This window comes from Triplophysa rosa, linkage group LG6 (genome assembly GCF_024868665.1).
Source record: "Triplophysa rosa linkage group LG6, Trosa_1v2, whole genome shotgun sequence".
NCBI classification, from domain to species: Eukaryota; Metazoa; Chordata; class Actinopteri; order Cypriniformes; family Nemacheilidae; genus Triplophysa; species Triplophysa rosa.
Window position 1 is genome coordinate 957,113 of NC_079895.1, and position 19,726 is coordinate 976,838.

A 19,726-nucleotide genomic window follows, 5' to 3' on the forward strand; every position below is an offset into this window, starting at 1 on the left:
GGTTGCTTTGAGTCATTTTCAAATACATCCCCATTTTTGGTCAAATTGCCCATTGTTTAGACTCACCGAGACCAAATATAAGCACCTCTAATGTCCCAAAATACAGAATACAAAGCAGATGTTTCCGACTGATTTCTGATGGGATGAGCCGCAATCACATCGGTTGTAAAATGCAATTTAATTTATTATTAAATTAACTTGGATTGTTAATTGAAATTAGGCATGGGCCGGTATGAGATTTTGACGGTATGGTAACCTTAAGCCAAACTATCACGGGTTCGCGGTATGGCGGTATTGGGGTTGCAGCTTTAAAATGTGTTATTTTAAATGTCCGAGTAAAAAACATTGAACGCAATAGTTTTGATTTTTAAGCAACACAAAATATTTGGAACAGTAGTAAACATGAGCAGTACGTCAGGTTAAATTAGTGCTTCCCAACACCCCTTCTTTTAAAAGCATTTCCAGTCATTAAACTTGCATGCATTCATCCATACATATATAGAAATCAATTAAATGCAGATGAGCAAACAACTAATTAACCATAAACAAAATATAGCACAGAACCTGATGGATTCCTGCACAAAACAGCTCGTACCTTTGGAACGGTATAACAGAAACTTTTAGTGATGTCAAAACCGTGACTTTTCAAACCGCGGTATACCTTGGGAGCGGTATTCGGCCCGTGCTTAACTGTAATAAACATTATAATGTGTTGTTTTATCTGATTGCTGATGCAGGTATTATACAAATCAGTAATCTACTTTATCCCGTGTGTGGTTTGGAAAGTTAACCAGTGATTTTACTACAGTTAAACCATGGTATTTGTAGTAAAAGTGGTTAAAGAAATGGTACTTGAATAGATTCTCGGTGTTTGAGAGTCGTGATAGGACCGATGGGGTTTTTCTGCAGTTTACTCTGTTAAGAGGAGCCGTATAAGAGCTGAGTGGCGTTCTTGACTGAAGTGACATCTGGTTTACATGAAGTTTCCTTCAGCTTCTTTTTCTCACCGCGGAGCAGCGTGACCTGATTTTTTGGCAAAGCGGAGCGTGCACATAGTTCTTCCCACTGGAGACTGTCAGCGGAGCACAACAGCACTTCAGCGAGACCTCTGGTGTTTTCAACATTATCCCAACAGTTTACCTCTAATAGATGGGAAATAATCCCTGAGAGACCGCGGCGGTCTTTATCACACATTACTGCTCTTATTGTTCAGATATGAAGTGTGTGTGTCATGTGTCTGATGTCATCGGGCCTCTTATAATGTTTAGCCCCTCCCACAAAACACCCACTTTTCACAATCTAGTCGAGTTCACAACGCATAACGTTTTCCCACCCGTTTTTTTCTCGTGTCTATTAGAACTACGTCACATTTTCTGAATAAAACTGGTCGTGAACACTCTCGAAGTGACTTTATTCATGATCTCATTGACTAGGAGCTTACAGAAAATCCCGGCATTGATTTAACACAATGAAGAGAAGAACGTCTCTGAACGCTTGAAGGTTAGATGTGTGTGTGAGATCTGACGCACTTCAAGGTGCTTCATCGTCTTTGGCCGGTGTGTTACTCCATGTTTTGGTGAGGTGGTTTGTCAGATCTTGGCAGAATTGCGACATTCATCTCCGACCCCCAGCGCACGAAAGATTTGAGCCAATCGTGTGGAGCGGATGAAACAAGAACCATACGTTACATGTGTGTACTGTCATGAAATAAACCTCATGTATGTGCTGTGGTCACACGTCATGACTTGAGATGATTGAATGAAGAAGAGCGTGTGCTGTTTCTTTAAAGAGAAACACATGATGATTTCAGGCAGACTCGGATCTTTCCTCTCCAGCAGCGCTGGGAGTTTTCAGGACCCCAGATGAGCTGTTGAAGGTTTGTTTGCTTTCAGATTTGCTGGCCTGTTATTTTTTGCCCTCCGGCCTTTGAGTAAATCGTTCCATGTGTGCCAAAGACATTCTGCTCTCATTTCAGTCTTTACGCTGGAATTCTGAATTCATTTAGCCCACTTCAAATGTCTCCGATGTCCGCTAGCTTTGAGTTTAGTGCGATGATGTTTTTGCAAATGAGAAACGGTTCGGGAACTAGCAAGATGAAGATTCATACCCTTCTCTGAAGAAATGCCCCACGCCTCCAAATCACAATACTGAAGGATTTGGGATTGTTTCTAAGAGCGCAAGAATGATATAAACCGGCTTCGTTTCTTAATCTATAATATGAAAATACCTCGTCAAGTGACAAGACGGCTTTTATTAATGAAAACTGTGTACATTTGTCTTGTCAATAGTGTTGTTGTCATGAACGTGGGTGGTGAGGACACGGAGACAATGACAGAGGACCCAAGTGCAGACAGCGGGTAAGGGGTTAACAAGACATTTAATAAACTATAGACCATACAAAACAAAGACCCACGTGGGGGTAACAAAACAAAACACAAGGGTATAAAACATGACACCAAAGACTAACTACACCTAACCAGACTAAGACAACACTTGAATTAAATACAAAATAACTAAACTACACTGACAAGACAGGAACTCACCACATATGACACACACACGACAGTACAATGAACCAGCACGAGACAGAAGACACAAGGGCATTATAAAGGGGATAAATCAAGAGGGGACAGGTGCAGGACATGAACTAATTAACAAACAATAACGAGGAGACGAAAGGGCGGGAAAAAAGACGCCACACCGGAGAGTGGAAGACCAACAGGGACAAAACGTCACTCTCCACATAAAACAAGAGGTTCTATCATGGTTCTGCCACTAGGCCAAGAAAAGCAGGACAAGGTGGGCAGAACCATGACAGTTGTAAAAGCATCGCTGTCAGTCTTGTTTGGGCTCGGTGATTTAACAACACGGTCTCAAGGCAGTTCCTGGCGTAGGGAACAATTTGGAATCTATTATTTCCCCATTTTTCCGTGTTACTCAGCACGACTTTCAATACACTGACCACGTGCGTATGTACATTTATATATGTATAACCTGATATACGAGTTCCACGAGCAACAATAAATGGCTTCCCTAACCCCGCCCCTAAACCTGACGTCACAAGGGGAAAAAAGTCAAACATACCCATGAGATCGTAGGAATAATAGGAATTCACACGAATGAGCCACCTTGTAAAATAGGTTCCCATCAGATTGCGTTGATATGTAGTTATACATATGAAAGAGAGCGTGTTTTAAAATACTTTGGATTGAAACTCGTGCCGACTGACACGAAAAAAGGGGGAATTTGTGTATTAATATTAATAGATTACAGATTGCGACAATGTCACGATTCCCTTGAGACTGGGCGGAATGACCAAAAATCTACTTCACGGAATGAATAGTTTTATTTCACGGTCACGATAAATTTCACGGTAACAATCTCCTATTTTAATTCTATATCTTATACCTCATTTTTCTTAGATTGATTTTATTTATTTATTACAGTTCATTTAAATGCTTATCATTGTTAAAATGTAGGCAAGTTATGAAAAGTACTAGATATCAAATTAAGTTCTGATCATGAGATTTATTATTTATTTATCTTCCGGCTATATCATATGAGTACAGTAGGAAGATGGACAACTTGTCTTCGCACCGCGAGTCTCTGGTGACTCCACAAGCGTCTCCCAGTAGCATCGCGTCACGTTAAAAGCGCTCACGTGGCGAACATCATCGCGCGTTTCAACTCAAGTTTCGCTTTGGCTCGCCTAAAGTTAAACTTTATTCAAACTATTAACAGCTTTACAAAGCGACCTGACTTCTGAAATACCTGAGAATTCCCTTTTTTATATCACTGCACCCCTGCACGAGGTGGCTCTTTTGGAGCTTAGAGATGCCATAGCAACCACTCAGAAGTCCTTAGCAACAGCGTAGCGACACACAGTACAATCCACCTGAGCGTCTGCATACGGTGCTGAGGCAAGCGTTGTTGTTTACAGGTGAAACAGTGCCGTACGGGCAACACAAGATGCTGGTTTGAGTCGTGATCATTTCCCACAGCGTTTGCATTTAAAGGCGTCGTGGAAAAAGAGTTTCACAGACGCGTGAATGAGAATGAAGCGGGCTGATGTTGTCCTGGAGCTTTCATGTTTCCTCCTCCTGGGATCCTGGGAAAATGTTTCCCGGGGTGTGTCGTGTGTGTGTGACTCAGCGATTAAGAAGTGATGTGATGTGGAAAGCAGCGTCTTGTGGTCAGAATGGGGCACTTCCTGTTTCATTGTGCAACTCATGCGCTTGACACGAGATAAAGTGATATTTACAAGTCTTACATCGGCAAAGCTTCTCAGTGGAATTGTTCTCGAACTCTTCGTGCTTTTGCATCTTTTGTTAGTCTTGTTTGGATAAAGATCATTAGGCAAAATCCAGAAGTGGTGAATTGGCTGCTTTTCAGGTCGCACATTGGCGTTTGAATGAAACGCGGCCTTGTCCCAGAGGACGTTCAAGTGGAATGATAGGAAACAGTATTTACTCGCTCACGTACCACAGGACTTTCTTTGTTTTGTGTTGTTTGAGGACATGGGGTTAAACGAACAGTTCATCTTCAAAATGAAAATTCTGTCATTATTTACTCACCCTCTTGTCATTTCAAACCTGTATGACTTTCTTTCTTAAACAGAGCAGAAAAGAAGATATTTCGAAGAATGTTGGGAACAGAAAACCGTTGGTCCCCATTGACTTGCATTGGTTTTGTGTCCATGCAGTAGAAATCAATGAGACCGACGGTTTTCTGTTACCGGCATTTTTCGAAATATCTTCTTTTGTGTTTTGGAGAAGAGAGGCACTAGCAACAACATGGTGAGTAAATGATGATCATTTTGAAGGCGAACTATCCCTTTAAATGGTGCATTCTGGGTCGTGCAGTTTTCATTCACGGTCCATACAATGAAGGTTTATTAAATATGATATTGTGTGTGTGATAAAATTGATTTTGGTACTTTGTTCTGAAAATGAAAAGATTGTGTGAGTTGACATGTAAACTGACCAATCACAGCTCAGTGTGTTCTTAGCTGCTCTTTAGGGGCGGGGTTTTCTACAATAGTTGGTAACCACAAAATAAAGCCGCTGAGGTGAACGTAGGGAACAGTGAACACTATGTAGGGACCCTGTGAATCAGAGTTCTTTGGAGCATCATGTTAGAAGCGGATGATTGATATGAGATCATGATATAAGACGTCGTCTCATTTCTGTGTTGACAATTGAGATATTGTTTGTGATTTGTCTTGAGTGATGTAAAATGTGAAGCGTGCAGTGAGTTAAGTGTTAGGTTTGTTTTTCTGCTTTATTTACAGAAACAAAGTGTTGCTCAAGAGATTCTTTAAAAAAGCTCAAGTCCCTGAGCTCGTATCTCCTATCAGAAGATCTCTGATCAACTACAGAACAGAACTGAAGCAAATGTCAGCGCTGTATGAACTTTAATATGAAAAATGAAGTCAATCTCACATCTACAGTATCACCATACTGACATGAACCCTACACGCCAGATGAACAGATCCTCAAATTATGCTGGGCTCACACCAAACGCGAATTAAGCGATTTGCGCCAGTAAGTGACATACAAAGTCAATGCATAGATAGACGTGACTCGCGGCAGGCGATGCAGAATGACGCAAACACGCTTCTTCTTCGGCGCAAGTTGAAAAATGACAACTCGAGCGAGAATTGCATGAAGAGTTCATTGACACCTACTGTTTGGCAGGTCCGCACGTGTGAAGACACTCGTCGCGTGATGTTTTTCATGTCACTCACTTTTCCAGCGAGAAATAAAGATCATGGAATGTGATTGTTCCGTTAAGTGTGAACACAGCATTACACAATACAGTTTTTTACGATTTTACTATGACAATTTTTTCAATACTTTTAACAATTTTGCTAAACTCTTAACACAGTTAGCACAACATCTGTCTGTGTAGACTATACAATTAACACATTTATTGTTGCTTCGACACAAAATGCATACAGTTAACACACATTTAAAATGCTTGAACTTCTTTTACACACAAGCTCAACCAAGACCAAAACAATGTCATTTTACTGCCAAATTTTCATATGCTTTCACACTGTATGTCAGAACAGATAACATCATGTTCTGAACCTAACTTGTAGGCTAGAGCCAAAGTGAACAGCTGTATATATATATATATTGTGAACTGAAACACAAATATGCCCCCTGTATTTTATTCCGTTGCTAATGAGAAACAGCTGATCAAAGTTATGCAAATATATACATCACAGCTGAACACTGCCAGGGGTGGATAAGGCATACCAAAAGATTCTTCCCAAGGTGCCTTGCCAGAGAAGATATCAGATGTGATGTGGATGAGAACATGTGGCCAAACGCAGAAGACCGGACCGATTAGATTACAGTTATTATTATTTTTTTATTATTCTTCGGTGGGTTTTTTTGTTTTTATATTCACATAATACAGTAAATGACAGCTATCTTGCATATTTTGTTTTCTTGCATTCTTGTTTTCTTTCTTGTTTTTCTAATGCAAATAAAGCCTTTACTGCAGCAATTCTGTCTCTGTCTCTTTTTTTCCCACATAAACCGCTCATTCTATAAAGCTACTCTGAGATTGGTCATTCAATTTTTGTATTTAATTTCTGCAGCAAAATAAACAAAATAAACCCAAATAGAAAAATAAACTGTACTGTAAAACACAATCTATGATCAATGCAATATACTCTCTATTTTATAAAGTCAGACCTGACACCTAAAACAATGCAGATTCTGTAATTCCATTTGATGTTAGTGTTTTTATGATATTGTGCTATGATTGATTAAATGTTCCTGTTGGAAGATAACATGTATTAGTGTTTTGAACTAATAATTTGATTTTGAGACATGTTTGCGGTGTTTTTGTAGATGTAGTGTATTGTGTTAGTATATTATTGTAATTTGAAAATTAGTGTTGGAGTTTAGTTTGCAATGTGTGAATTAGAGCATGAAATTAACTGTTTTGTCAATTGTGTGTTGTAGGTGTGTTGGTGCGTTAAGAGTTTAGGAAAATTGTTAGAAGTATTGGAAAATATGTCATAGCGATCGTAAAAAACTGTAATATGATGCCATTAAACTTGTGATTGTATTAATAATGTAATAAAATCAATCTGTCTAATCTAAAGTTACATGTATTGTGTGTGTGTGTGTGTGTGTGTGTGTGTGTGTGTGTGTGTGTGTGTGTGTGCGCGTGCACGTGCGTGCACATGTGTGCGTGGGTTTGTGTGTGTGTGTGTGTGTGCGTGCGTGCACGTGTGTGTGCGTGGGTTTGTGTGTGTGTGTGTGTGTGTGTGTGTGTGCGTGTGTGGGTGTGTGTGTGTGTGTGTGTGTGCATGCACGTGTGTGTGTGTGCGTGGGTTTGTGTGTGCGTGGGTTTGTGTGTGCGTGCGTGCGTGGGTTTGTGTGTTAGAACACTTGAGAATGCAAATGTGATGCTGTTGCTGAATTGTTAAGAATCTGCATGCTGTCAGCAGCTGAGTCTGAAATGACTGTCACACACACACACACACACACACACGCACGGATGCACACGTGATGGTTATTTCATGAATCTCAAGTATCTCTTGTTAAACAGCTGTGCAGATGACACTGTTGCTCATCTCTTTATGTTAATAACTCTGTAATTTATGATAATTTATGAGAACAATAAACCAGCAGTTGTACAATCACTGAACACTTAAAATCTCTTCATTTTAAATTAAATCACATCACGTGTTTCTTGACACGGTTTACACATTAAACTAAAAACAATAACACATGCAGATGTACATTATCATCATTATATATACACACACACACACACACACACACACACACACACACACACACACACACATGTCTGGTTTACTATCCCCGTGGGGACAGTCCATAGGCGTAATGTTTTTATACTGTACAAACTGTATATTCTATCCCCTAACCCTATCCCTAAACCTAAAGATCATAGAACACTTTTTGCATTTTTAGATTTGTAAAAAATATTGTTCTGTACAATTTATTAGCTTTTTTGCCCATGAGGACCTCAATTTTGGTCCCCACGGTGACACGAGTCCCCATGTGTTGGTGTGCATTCAGGTTTAGGTCCCCACCGGGATATACAAACATGAACACATACACACACACGCACACACACAGCATGTTATTTGTTATGGATCATGCAGCTAATGTTTCTGCTCATGTCAATTCTGTCAGTATTTATTCACTGGAATTACAGGTCTGTAAGACATATATCAAAGTTATCCAATTATTTCTTATGTGCATATCACAGTTGTTTGAAATAACTGAACGATTTTAATACTTGAAAAGTGATGCATAGTCAGAGTTTTACATTTTTTAAATATCGTGCAGCACAAGGGTTTAAAGCGATAGTTCACCCAAAATGGAAAATTCTTTTATCGTTTATTCATACACATGAGGGTGAATAAATGAAGATGGAATTGTTATTTTTTGGTGAACTGTTTCTTTAAGAGCAGCAGTAGTAAATAATGCACATAACACTTGCAGGTCTGGTGTGTTGAAGCAGCTCTTAAAGGTCATGTTGGGCTCCGGGGAAAAGAGGCCCGGTCATAAATATTTTGTCACAGACCCTGTGAAGCCCTGCCACATATACAGAACATCTGTGAGACATGTGCCACAAGAATCTTTCAAAGAAACTTTTTATGCGCTCAATAATGATTCCTATTAATTATACGGGTGTTTTTATTTTTTTGTGGATTATGTACCGCTCTCTTTGTGTCTTAATTTGGAAAGGATCTGATGTAAACTGTCAGTCTGACACTGCTGGTGAAATTTACTCCAGTAAACGATCCAAGAAATCCCTATAAGGAGAAGAAGCATGAAAACATCGGTGCCTGTCGGAGTCTGGGTCTGATTTCACAATTCACAGGGGGAGGGATGAGGGGGCACGATACTCGCTACTGCCAAAATGTCTTTTTAAGAGCCAAAAATTCTTCAGTGCTTGTCACTGCACGATTGTGAGGATCAAATATTCACGTGTCCTGTATAAAATACCAGTCGGAACTCCACATGAAGACGCATCTGTTATAAAGCCAGAAGTGTTTGAGCCATGATGAGTTTTTGTAAAAAGGTTTCAGATTCATTGCTGGTTGAGATCATGAGTAATAAATCGGTGTTGAAGAATGTTTTTCGATGTCTGTGGAGAACATGAATGAGGATTAACACGTCTGGGTTGAAGGTGATGTGTGATCACTAGTTCTCAAGATTTATTTGGAAAGGACATTGCTAGACTTCCTGTCTCTCTCTTTATTTCAAGTTTTAGTATTAAGGTGCTTTACTGTGATTATTGTGTTTAGTCAAGAGCATTTTACATAAAGCAAGTAACAAGCAATATACCATAAACAAAGAAACAAACAAACATTAAGGTGGTTCTGTATTTAAAAAAGCTCTCTCTTTCTTTCTGTCTGTCACTTTCTCTCTTTTTCGCTCTCTCTTACAGGGAGATTTGACCTGGAAGAGAACATCTGGACATCATTTCCATTTGCAGTCAGTTTCTATTCAGAGTTTGTCTGAATTGGAGAGAGTTCGACTGCAGGAGGTCGCTCTGGTCCGACTGTTAAAAGATTTTGATTTGGGATGCCAGATCAGCATCCCTAAAGGTACACACACACGCACACACACGCACGCACGCACGCACGCACGCACACACACATGCACGCACGCACGCACGCACACACACACACACACACACATCAAATGAATTCAAATGTGATGCATGCAGATCTACACATCTCGTGTGTTACAGACACTTTATCAAAGTTCTCTGTTGTGTTTATGGCTGAATTTCACGAGCCCTGAAAACGGAAAGAAAAGTTACTTCTTTCTTCAAGACAATTAGACAATAGACCTGTTTCATGTTTACGATTTCACAGCAGTGGAAGTCGTCATAGTTGGGTAAACTTTTATAGCGGTGAATGGGAGATGACCACAAATATCTTGTTTTGGCATCCTCATTTGCTCAAACGGCAAAAGAAAAACTCAACAATATAGTGTTTTCACTACGTTCAACAAAATAATAAAATAGAGAGTCTGATGACGGCAGTCAAAAGAGAGAACGACGTCAAATTTACCCTGACTTTCATAGACGCTGTGTAAGAAACACCCTCGCATTAACTATTTTTTTGTAATTTGATGTAACGGTAATATAATACAAAATATAGTGTTATAAATGTACGTATTTTAAAAAAAATGAAAAAATAAAAAAACTTTGGAGGATTTACACTGCTGAGGACGTCATCAGTCTTGTGAAGAAGGTCCGTTATGATATTTGGATTGTGGAAATATGACAATTAGGCAGATTTGAATGTAATGCAAACACAAATATAATAAATGATTTATTGCATTACATAAAGAAGTGCCTTCAAATAAAGAATCCAATAAAAATTGTCATGAAAATAAAACATGCTGCTTTGACCAGCTTAAACCAGCTATGGACCATTACATGACTAGCTTAAACCAGCACAAACCAGCATCCAAACATACCAAACCAGCATATGCAGTTTTTTTCAGGAGTGCAGTAGACTTTATTTCCCTTAGATTCAATTCCTTTTTGGGGCGAACTGTTGAGTGAAATGTGACGGTCAGCGATGAAAACATGAATGTGGGAAAACGTCCCAGTGATCACTTTGGGTTCCTGAAACCGTAAATATATTTGACTACGGCACTGAATATCTCTTCATTAAGGGTTTAAGACATGGCGTAGCGCACACAACATCATTCAGTGTGAAAATCACAAAGACAGACATTGCACATGTCAGATGAATTGTCCGGCGAGCACTCGGCTGACATTCAGTGAGGCATTCGTCGCTTCACAGAGCTCAAGGCATTGATGAGAATCATGTGAAGATCTGCTGAAATACCTCCACGCATCTCAAGCATCACCACTGCAGATGCGTCTCATGTTCAGCAAACTGTACATCTCACGCAAACCTGTTTCCATCAGGTCCTCATGAAAGCGAAGGGCATTCTGGATGTGTTTGGCTACACCAGGGTTGAGATCCATACGCTATAAATCTAGCTTATACTAATAAAGGTCCAGTCTCTCTGTCTTCTTTTGTATGTGTGCTTCTGTGTTCTGTCTAACGGTCTGTGTTCTTCTCGTGTAGACGGTCAGAAGCGTAAGAAATCACTCCGGAGGAAACTGGACTCCTTATCAAAAGAAAAGAAAGACAGAGGTATTGATTTCTTCTGCATAAACACCACAGAAACGTTTGATCTGAACAGTGTCGTCTTGAGTCCATGAGTAAACTCCGCTTTCATTGACCGAAACACAGACTGAATGATGTTCCAGCGGGATAAATCCTCTTCACCCGCGCAAACGTTCATTTCATTCATGGTGGAGAGTTTCTCAGCGTGACCTGACGCGAGTTTGTCGGATGTTTTTGCTTCAACGGCTCATGAAGAAAAGCGGATGATCATGTTATTCCATGATCCACAGAGCGTCATGCGTGTTTCTATGGAAACCTTGAAACCTGCCTTAGTAGATTTTACGAAAAGAAATGATTCAAACATACCTAATAGAATTCTGTTCCTTTTTTTAACAAAAAAATTTGAGTTAACGTAAAATTCTTGGGAATAAAATCTACTAATATTGCTTGTTGAGATTTTAATGATTTTCTTTGAGTAATTTAATTGAACAAATTATGAAGTAAATCCAACTTCATTTTTATTATGTTTAATGTTAACAATGGTTCACTTATTTATGTTGTGTTGAGACTACATGTATTTAATAAGTAGAATTGACTTTATTCTGGTTAGTAAGGTGTACTTGAATTACAGCTGCACGTTTGACTTAAAAAGGAAGTTATTTTTTTCAGCGTGGAGTTCACGTGCTTATTTCATTAGAGACCTGGGCTTAAAACCGTTAAGATTTTCAGTTTAACCTCACGACAGTATACAGGGCACTGCTATTACCCAGAATGCACCTCTCTCTCTCTCTCCCCCGACTGATCCGATGAGCACGTCTCGCTCATATGCAGTAATGTGTGCAGGAATGTAGACTCCTGCTGCGCTCCGACTGCCGCAAGAAATAAGAAAAACAATCCCAGACGCTCCACAGTCACCGCCTTGACTCGTGTTTCACACCACAGCTCATGTCAACCGTCACCATGACAACATGTTTACCTTTCATTTTCTGTGATTGAATGCGTACACAACTCGTCGCATATAACTAATAAAATCTATTTTGATATGTACGTGTTTGTTCAGGGTGAGTTATATTTATTTGAATCTCACTTCCACAAATGTTAAATGTGACCGCAGATGAATGATATTAATAAGACTCGTCCTGTAAATAAATGCAGCAGATGTTTATTTCGTTCTCGGTCTCTCTGCGTTTCAGAATCGGAGCCTCAGGCGTTCGGCGTGCCGCTCTCACAGGTGATTTTTAATGACCGGCGTCTGAAGCAGCTTCACGAGGGTCAGCGGTGTCCTGCGGGTCGACCGGCGTCTCTCTGGCATCTGGCCGGCCGGAGATCCAATAACAAAGAGCTTTCTAGCAGTAACTCCTCCCTCAGCTCCGCCTCCGAGACGCCCAATGAGTCCAGCTCACCCGGCACACCCGAGACGGCCCTGCGCTCGCAGAGACGGGTACCATATCTCTCACTCCTGGGGTCTCGATCACCGTCTCTGTGCTTATGTTTACATGTGGAAATGTTTACAAATTGTGAATATCCAGCAATATTTCACTTTTAAACATGTTATGCATTTGTTTGCAGTAAGAGTATGATGTGTGTGTGTGTGTGTGTGCGTGTGTGTGCGTGTGTGTGTGTGTGTGTGTTTTCTAGGGTGGGATGTCTGTGGACTGCATCACTGATCTGGATGACGGTCAGACGTGTCTCCTGGAGGCTCTTCAGTTGTCCATGCCGGTGGATTCAGCCGGCGAGAAGAAGACGAGCGATAAGAAACTGAGTTTAAATCCGCTCTGCAGACAGGTGCCGCGTGTTCTGGACAGCTGCTGTCAACATCTGGAGAGATACGGTCAGTAGACGGACGTCTGACATCATGAATCATGAATCTGTTCAATGAGCACCAGGATGATGTGACTTTCCTGCCGTTCAGGTTTGCAGACGGTCGGCATTTTCCGTGTCGGAAGCTCCAAGAAGAGAGTGAGACAGGTGAGGAGCGACAGCGTGTCGCGTTCATTTGAGAAACGCTTTTATCCAAAATGGCTTAAAGGGATGCACTCTTGAAAATGAAGGTGCTTGAAAGGTTCTTCAGAGCAATGCCAAATGAGCAGGGCTTGTCTACCGGCGGCCCGCCAATCATCTTTGCCTGGCCCGCCTTAACATTTCAATGAGGTGGAGAGACTTTAAGAACGGTGTGCTTTAAACATCCTGAGACGCCACGACGCTGCTACATTCAGTACAGAAGTATTTGCCGTGGCTCATAACGATAAACTGACGTCTTATAAAGCGTTTGGATCGGTCGGTCTTAGGACTTAAGCTACAACGTTATAATCATCAATCCACAGCCACAGGCATGCGAGGTCGCGTTCCAAACCTCGTCTTGTGCCCTTAAAAGTATCGGTTGTCTCAGATAAGGGAAAACTGTGTTGTTTTTATTACTGCATTCGTTATGTATGATTTAAACAGCTATATTTACAAAAGACAGCTGTTCATCTCCCTCCAGAACTCGCACTACAAAGGTTCTGCCCACATGAATGCGATTGGATTCACCCGAAGATAGCGTTCAGTTTCTTGCACAGAACAATTAATTCGCTTTAACGTCACAAGGAGCAGAGATTACTTTTGTGCTGAATGCAATAGCGTATTTGACTTTCAATCATTCAACCAAATATCTTCATAAATATCTTCTTGAAAAAACAACGCCACCCACATCTTGGATGTACTGGGGGTGAGTCAATTTAACAGCAATTTCATTTTGGGTAAACTAACATATATATCAAATACAACTAAAAAGACAAAATCCCATTTAATTAAATATCATGAAAAGGCAAAAATACTGGATGCAATATTTGTGTGCATGTTTTAAAGGAGCCATTCGTTGGCTGTTTTTCAAGCTTTGATGGTGTTTTCTGGGTGTTTAACAGTGGATGGTCATGTTTCTAGTTTCAAAAAATGCTTTATATTTCACATATTTCAAGACTATCGTTCACCGCTGTCCCTCTTCTCACAAAACGACTGGATTTTTTCCGGTTTCTATAAAATCCCTCCTTCCGAAAGGCTCTGATTGGTAAAGCTGACCAGGTCTGTCGTGATTGGTTCCCCAATTGGTGTCTGAAGATGTCCCACCCACACCATATCAGCGAGCTTACACTTCTCAGGCTGTTGTGATTGGTCGGTCCATCTCTCAGTGCACGTGTGTTCATAAACTTTGGCTTTTAGCAATAAACGGTAACAATGGCGTCAACTTCACTTCATCAGTTAAACACATGCGGATCCATCGAAGTGTAACGGAGGTCTGCTAGTGCATGTGCAAACCTCAATCTTTGTTTGAGATCGCGATTTGTTTCCTACTATGGCGAGGGAAATGACACTGGACCGATTGGGTCGGACCGGTTATATTAATTAACACTAATAACAGAAGCGTTTTTATATTGGACCCAAGTAGATAATAAAACAAGCAGATTGACCAGGAGACATTTGCAAGCAGGACTTCAAAGGACGTTTGATAGAAGTGTTTTAGAGGTATGCGCACACACACAATATCAGTGTGTTACACAGAACAGCTTTCACAGCCGATGTTAAAGTCATGAAGCTGTTATTTGAGCGTTGGTTCTCTTAGAATGTGTGTCGCTGAACTCTTATGACCAGCTGGAGGACTGTGATGAAAGTAGTTTAGCGTGCAGCTCAGTCAAATGTTTACAATCTCTGATAACCAAACACTACTCCAGCGGCTCTTCCTCTTCTCTAAGGAAGGCCTCGTCCCTTTTTTGGCGTATTCCTTTGGGCGGAGGTTACTAAAAACACTGGGAATAGTGACATCATGTACCCGGGAAGTAGAGGGCTTTCGTCCGATTCCAGCCGTTCTCTGTAGTCTTGTAAAGCGAATTCTGTTAAACACAATATCTCGCTTGGCTTTGAACTTGATCACTTTGCAGGTATTATTTATGGTCTAACAGCAACATTACACACTAATAAGGAGTAAAGAATATGGTAATAAAAAAACGGGCCCACATCTTATTAATACTTTTGGATTCTGGCCCTCGAAGAAAAGTAGTTGAAGACCCCTGCCATAGAGGAAGCATTCCGTCAAAGGTTCTTTAAAGAACCATCTCTTTCTTACCTTTTTATCATCTGAAGAGCCCTTTTCACCACAAATATATATATATATTCTTGGGATGTTAATGGTTCTTTATGGAAACATTTAGACAAAAAACATTTCTTCTATGGAATGTTGAAGCACCTTGATTTTTAAGAGTGTAGTTCCCCAAAAATGAAAATTCTGTCATCATTTACTCACCTTTTGTCATGTCAAACCTGTATGAATTTCTTTCTTTCGCAGAACACAAAAGAAGATATTTGATATTTTGAATGTTGTTAACTGAACCCCATTCACTTGCATTGGTTTTGTGTCTGTACAATAAAAGTGAATGGGGTCCAGTCAACAACATTCTTCAAAATATCTTCGTTTGTGTTCTCCGGAAGAAAGAAAGTCATACAGGTTTGACATGACAAAAAGGTGAATAAATGATTTTCACTTTAACGGTGGATTCAAGCCAATCAATCCCATGAATCTTTGCATTTCTAGTGATGTCTCTACCAGTTAAGATTGAGAGAAAATTGCTCGGAGAAACTTCTCTCTGTAAACATCTTTTACTTAATAACCAGTGTTGGGTATAACTAGTTACTAAGTAATTAGTTACTGTAATCATTTGAAAAAGTAAAGTAAGGGATTACTCTTGTTTTTTCTGTAATTTTAGTTAGTTACTTTTGATGTAATTAAACTAAATACTCTGTGTAATATGTGTCTGTGTAATAGTGGAATTGACATCAAAATTCAAAGTCTAACTTTAAAACATGTGCTTTAATGTATAATTCTCACATTTGTAATACTTTGGTCAGTTAATAAGAGTACTTTATGTGGTTTTATATCGTTTATTTCAATGAATTAAAAGAATCGTTTCATGTCCATCCTTGAGTCACTTAACTCATCAAGGTTGATGTAGGATATAGAAAGTCATTAGTAATAAGTCATTAAATACTTTCTGGAGAGAGTCATCTGTACAGAAATCTAATTACACGATTGAATATGTAATAAGTAACTAGTAATTCATTACTTTTTCAGAGTAACTTACCCAACACTGTAAATAACATACATGAATATTACCCAAACTCCATCTCATTTCTTCCCCACTTTTTTGGAAGCAAAATAAATGTAATAATTTGTATTTTTGTTTTTTCAAAGCCATTGTGAGCTATATTTGAGAATAAAGAAATCAATGTTGTTGCTGTTGTTGTTGTGTGTGTGTTTCAGCTGCGTGAGGAGTTTGATGAAGGTGTGGATGTGCATCTGGATCAGCAGCACAGCGTTCATGACGTGGCGGCTCTGTTGAAGGAGTTTCTGCGAGATCTTCCTGATCCTCTGCTCACCAGAGAGCTTTATTATGCTTTCATCAGCTGCGCATGTGAGAAGCATCCGTCTGTTTCATTTGTCATCACATACAGAACGCTTATAACTCTGTCTGCCTGGCGTTTGTGCAGCTCTGAACGGGACGGAGCGACACGCTGCCCTGCAGCACCTCATCTGTCTGCTTCCTGCCTGCAACAGCGACACGCTGCAGTGTTTACTTCACTTCCTGTCTAAGGTGGCCAATCACGCGGAAGATTCCCGGGACGGTGACGGACACAAGGTGAGTTCAGCAGATTGATTTGGTGACAAGAAATGAAAATCAAGATGATTTTAATTCCCTTTTATTTGCTCATTGTGTTTTTGAAATAGCGTGTCATTAGATCGGTTTCACAATCTTCCGCACGACTCTGTGAGCGTTACGACAGATGTTTCAAGAGCCTTGTGTAAACATTGAAGTGAATGTGCTTCTGTCATCAGCAGTGATGTCAGCGAGTCGAGCGACACACAGATGTGACCCATACGAGAGTTATTCTCTTCCATTTCCTCCAACACAAACCCACAACAACATTCTTTTGTTTTGATTGTGTTGTTTGTGTTTTTCTCTTATAAGGCAACAGCACCTCAAGATGAGACTGACCTTGATTTAAGATCTTGATTTAATTAATACACAGAATTCATGCGTGATGAACAGAATTAACTCAATACCACAGTTTTGGCTTTTTTTCTCAATAAGAGTTTAATATAGATGTGAGCTCCTTCAATACACCAAGACGCTGCTTGATAAAATGTTTTCATATAAAATTAAATTAACATTTTTGTCACACTGAAAAAAATAAATGTCTTACTTTGTAAGAAATATAAAAAAATTCTGCTTATCATCGAAGATAATCTTGTGTTTGAAACAAGAAAAAAATATCTATCAGTGGGGTAAGAAAAATCAATTTAATTTTCAACTTAATTCATTAAACTACATTCAAGCTGCATTCATTATACTTCTGGTTTATTTTTCATACATTGTGTTGGGTGTAACTAGTTACTAAGTAATAAGTTACTGTAATTTAATTACTTTCCCCTTAAAAAAGTAAAGTAAGGGATTACTCTTATTTTTCTGTCATTTAATTACAGTTACTTCTGATGTAATTGAACTTCAAACTGTGTAATGTATACAATAGTGGAATTGATATTAAAATTCAAAGTCTAACTTTAAAATGCATGCATTAATGTATAACTCTCACATTTGTAATACTTTAGTCAGTTAATAAGATCATTTTATGTAGTTTAATATGATTTATTTGAATAAATAAAAAGAGTTGTTTCATGTCTATCCTTGAATCACTTAACTCATCAAGGTTGATGTAGGATATAGAAAGTCATTAGTAATAAGTAACTAAATACGTTCTGGAGAGAGTCATCTGTACAGAAATCTAATTACACTATTGACTATGTGATTAGTAACTAGTAATTCATTACTTTTCCAGAGTAACTTACCCAACACTGTTCATACCCCCCGTTTTTAAGAAAACAAGACTTAATATCAGTCATTTGCTTCTTAAGCAAATGTATCTTGATTTCTGAATGTTTAGATATTTGTATTGGAAAGACGAACGAAAAGCAAAGCAAGAAAAACATGCATAAGACATTTAATAAATTGTTTGTGTTTACAGCACGTGTCTGTTTTTTTTTTATTTTCTTATTCATAAAAAGAAAACGTATGTATATGTTCAGTCTTTATGTGATTCAGTAAAAAAGACTTCAGTGTTACACTTCAGAAGACTTGAAAACAGCACTTGACTCACGATGCCCTTTGTTCATTATTGTAACATAATTGTGTGTTTGTGATGTGTCTTCATCAGGTCATTGGCAATAAGATGACATCACTGAACCTGGCGACGATATTTGGTCCGAACCTGCTTCACAAGCAGAAGATGTGTGAGAAAGAGTTCAGTCTTCAGAGTTCTGCTCGTGTTGAAGACAGCGCCGCCATCATCACTGTCGTCCAACACATGATCGACTCGCATGAAACATTATTCATGGTACAACACGTCTCCTTTACAGAATATAACCCACCGAAGCCCTCCAATAAATCAACTCTTCATCTGATGTGTATTTATGATGCTGAAGACTCGTTTGTCCAGTCTTCGGGCATGTCCAGAAATAAAAGTTTGATAAACAGCAAATATTCTCGGTGGAATATAAACATGCCGTGCTGTTTGTTTTTACACACATTTGATTGTGTCGTACATTTTCCGTGATTTGTTTTCCTTGAGGTCTAATTGTTATGTTAGTGAAGTCATTAATGTCAATGCGATATCAAGGAACGTGTGATTTCATTTCACTTGACTCTCGTTAAGTCACTCGTATGAAATGCCATTGTGAGATTTTCCAGCTTTTACACGAGAAGCGTTTTCACATTAATGAATCGCATTAGTTTTATTTGATCCCATTCTGTGTATTTTTTTCAGATTTCTCATTGATTGCTCTGTTTTTCTGTAGATTTCGGCTGAGCTGCAGACTGAAGTTCTTCAGAGTTTGTTGGACACAGACAGTGATGTGGTGGATTATCTGCTGAGAAGAAAAACACCACAGAGTGAGTAAGTGATCCACAGTCAGAACTCCACACACATCACATCTCGCTGCAGGTGTGGGAACCACAAAAACACACAAGGTCAGATTCTATTCCATCTGATCCCTTTATAAAGTAATAATTCACCCAAAAAGAACAATTCTGTCATCGTTCACTCGCCTTCGAGTCGTTCCAAATGTGTATAAATGTCTTTGTTCTGATGAACACAGAGAAAGATATTTCGAAGAATGCTTGTAACCAAACAGTTATTGGACCCCATTGACTCCCATAGTAGGAAAAAATACTTTTTATACTTTCGATTTTTTTGTTCTGTTGAGAATTTAAGACAGCAGTTCTGTTTAGTTACACGTAGGGATGTAACGATTCACCGTGAGCCGGTTGAAAATCGATTATAAAATGTGAGGATTCAAGCCGGTTGAGATGTTATTTGAATCGCAGTACATGTTTTGAACAGCAGGGGCCGCTGTGTTCACTGCGAACTTGTGCTGATATTTCTTAAGTATAAAAAATCCAAGAAAAGCACAAAGAGTCTTTAGTATAATTCCTTTATTATTTGATTTGGAATTTGTTTTAAAATTGCAGTTTAACTTTGTTATTT

The 19,726-nt window shown here is 39.3% G+C and overlaps 1 protein-coding gene across 3 annotated transcripts in view; it reads left to right on the forward strand.

Annotated features, from left to right (window-relative positions):
• The window catches only part of LOC130555628 (rho GTPase-activating protein 6), a 29,176-nt gene that overhangs the window by 3,489 nt on the left and 5,961 nt on the right, over nucleotides 1–19,726 (forward strand). The window contains exons 1-10 of one of the 3 annotated variants that reach the window (XM_057336006.1): nucleotides 8,396–9,189; nucleotides 9,451–9,610; nucleotides 11,117–11,185; nucleotides 12,352–12,599; nucleotides 12,797–12,989; nucleotides 13,071–13,126; nucleotides 16,449–16,599; nucleotides 16,676–16,824; nucleotides 18,398–18,577; nucleotides 19,038–19,135. In XM_057336006.1, the coding sequence (XP_057191989.1) occupies nucleotides 9,163–9,189; nucleotides 9,451–9,610; nucleotides 11,117–11,185; nucleotides 12,352–12,599; nucleotides 12,797–12,989; nucleotides 13,071–13,126; nucleotides 16,449–16,599; nucleotides 16,676–16,824; nucleotides 18,398–18,577; nucleotides 19,038–19,135 (1,331 nt within the window). In that variant the 5' untranslated portion in view covers nucleotides 8,396–9,162. Of the gene's footprint in view, nucleotides 1–8,395; nucleotides 9,190–9,450; nucleotides 9,611–11,116; nucleotides 11,186–12,351; nucleotides 12,600–12,796; nucleotides 12,990–13,070; nucleotides 13,127–16,448; nucleotides 16,600–16,675; nucleotides 16,825–18,397; nucleotides 18,578–19,037; nucleotides 19,136–19,726 lie in introns of those variants that run through there. The other 2 variants (XM_057336007.1, XM_057336005.1) reach the window with 2 other exon arrangements.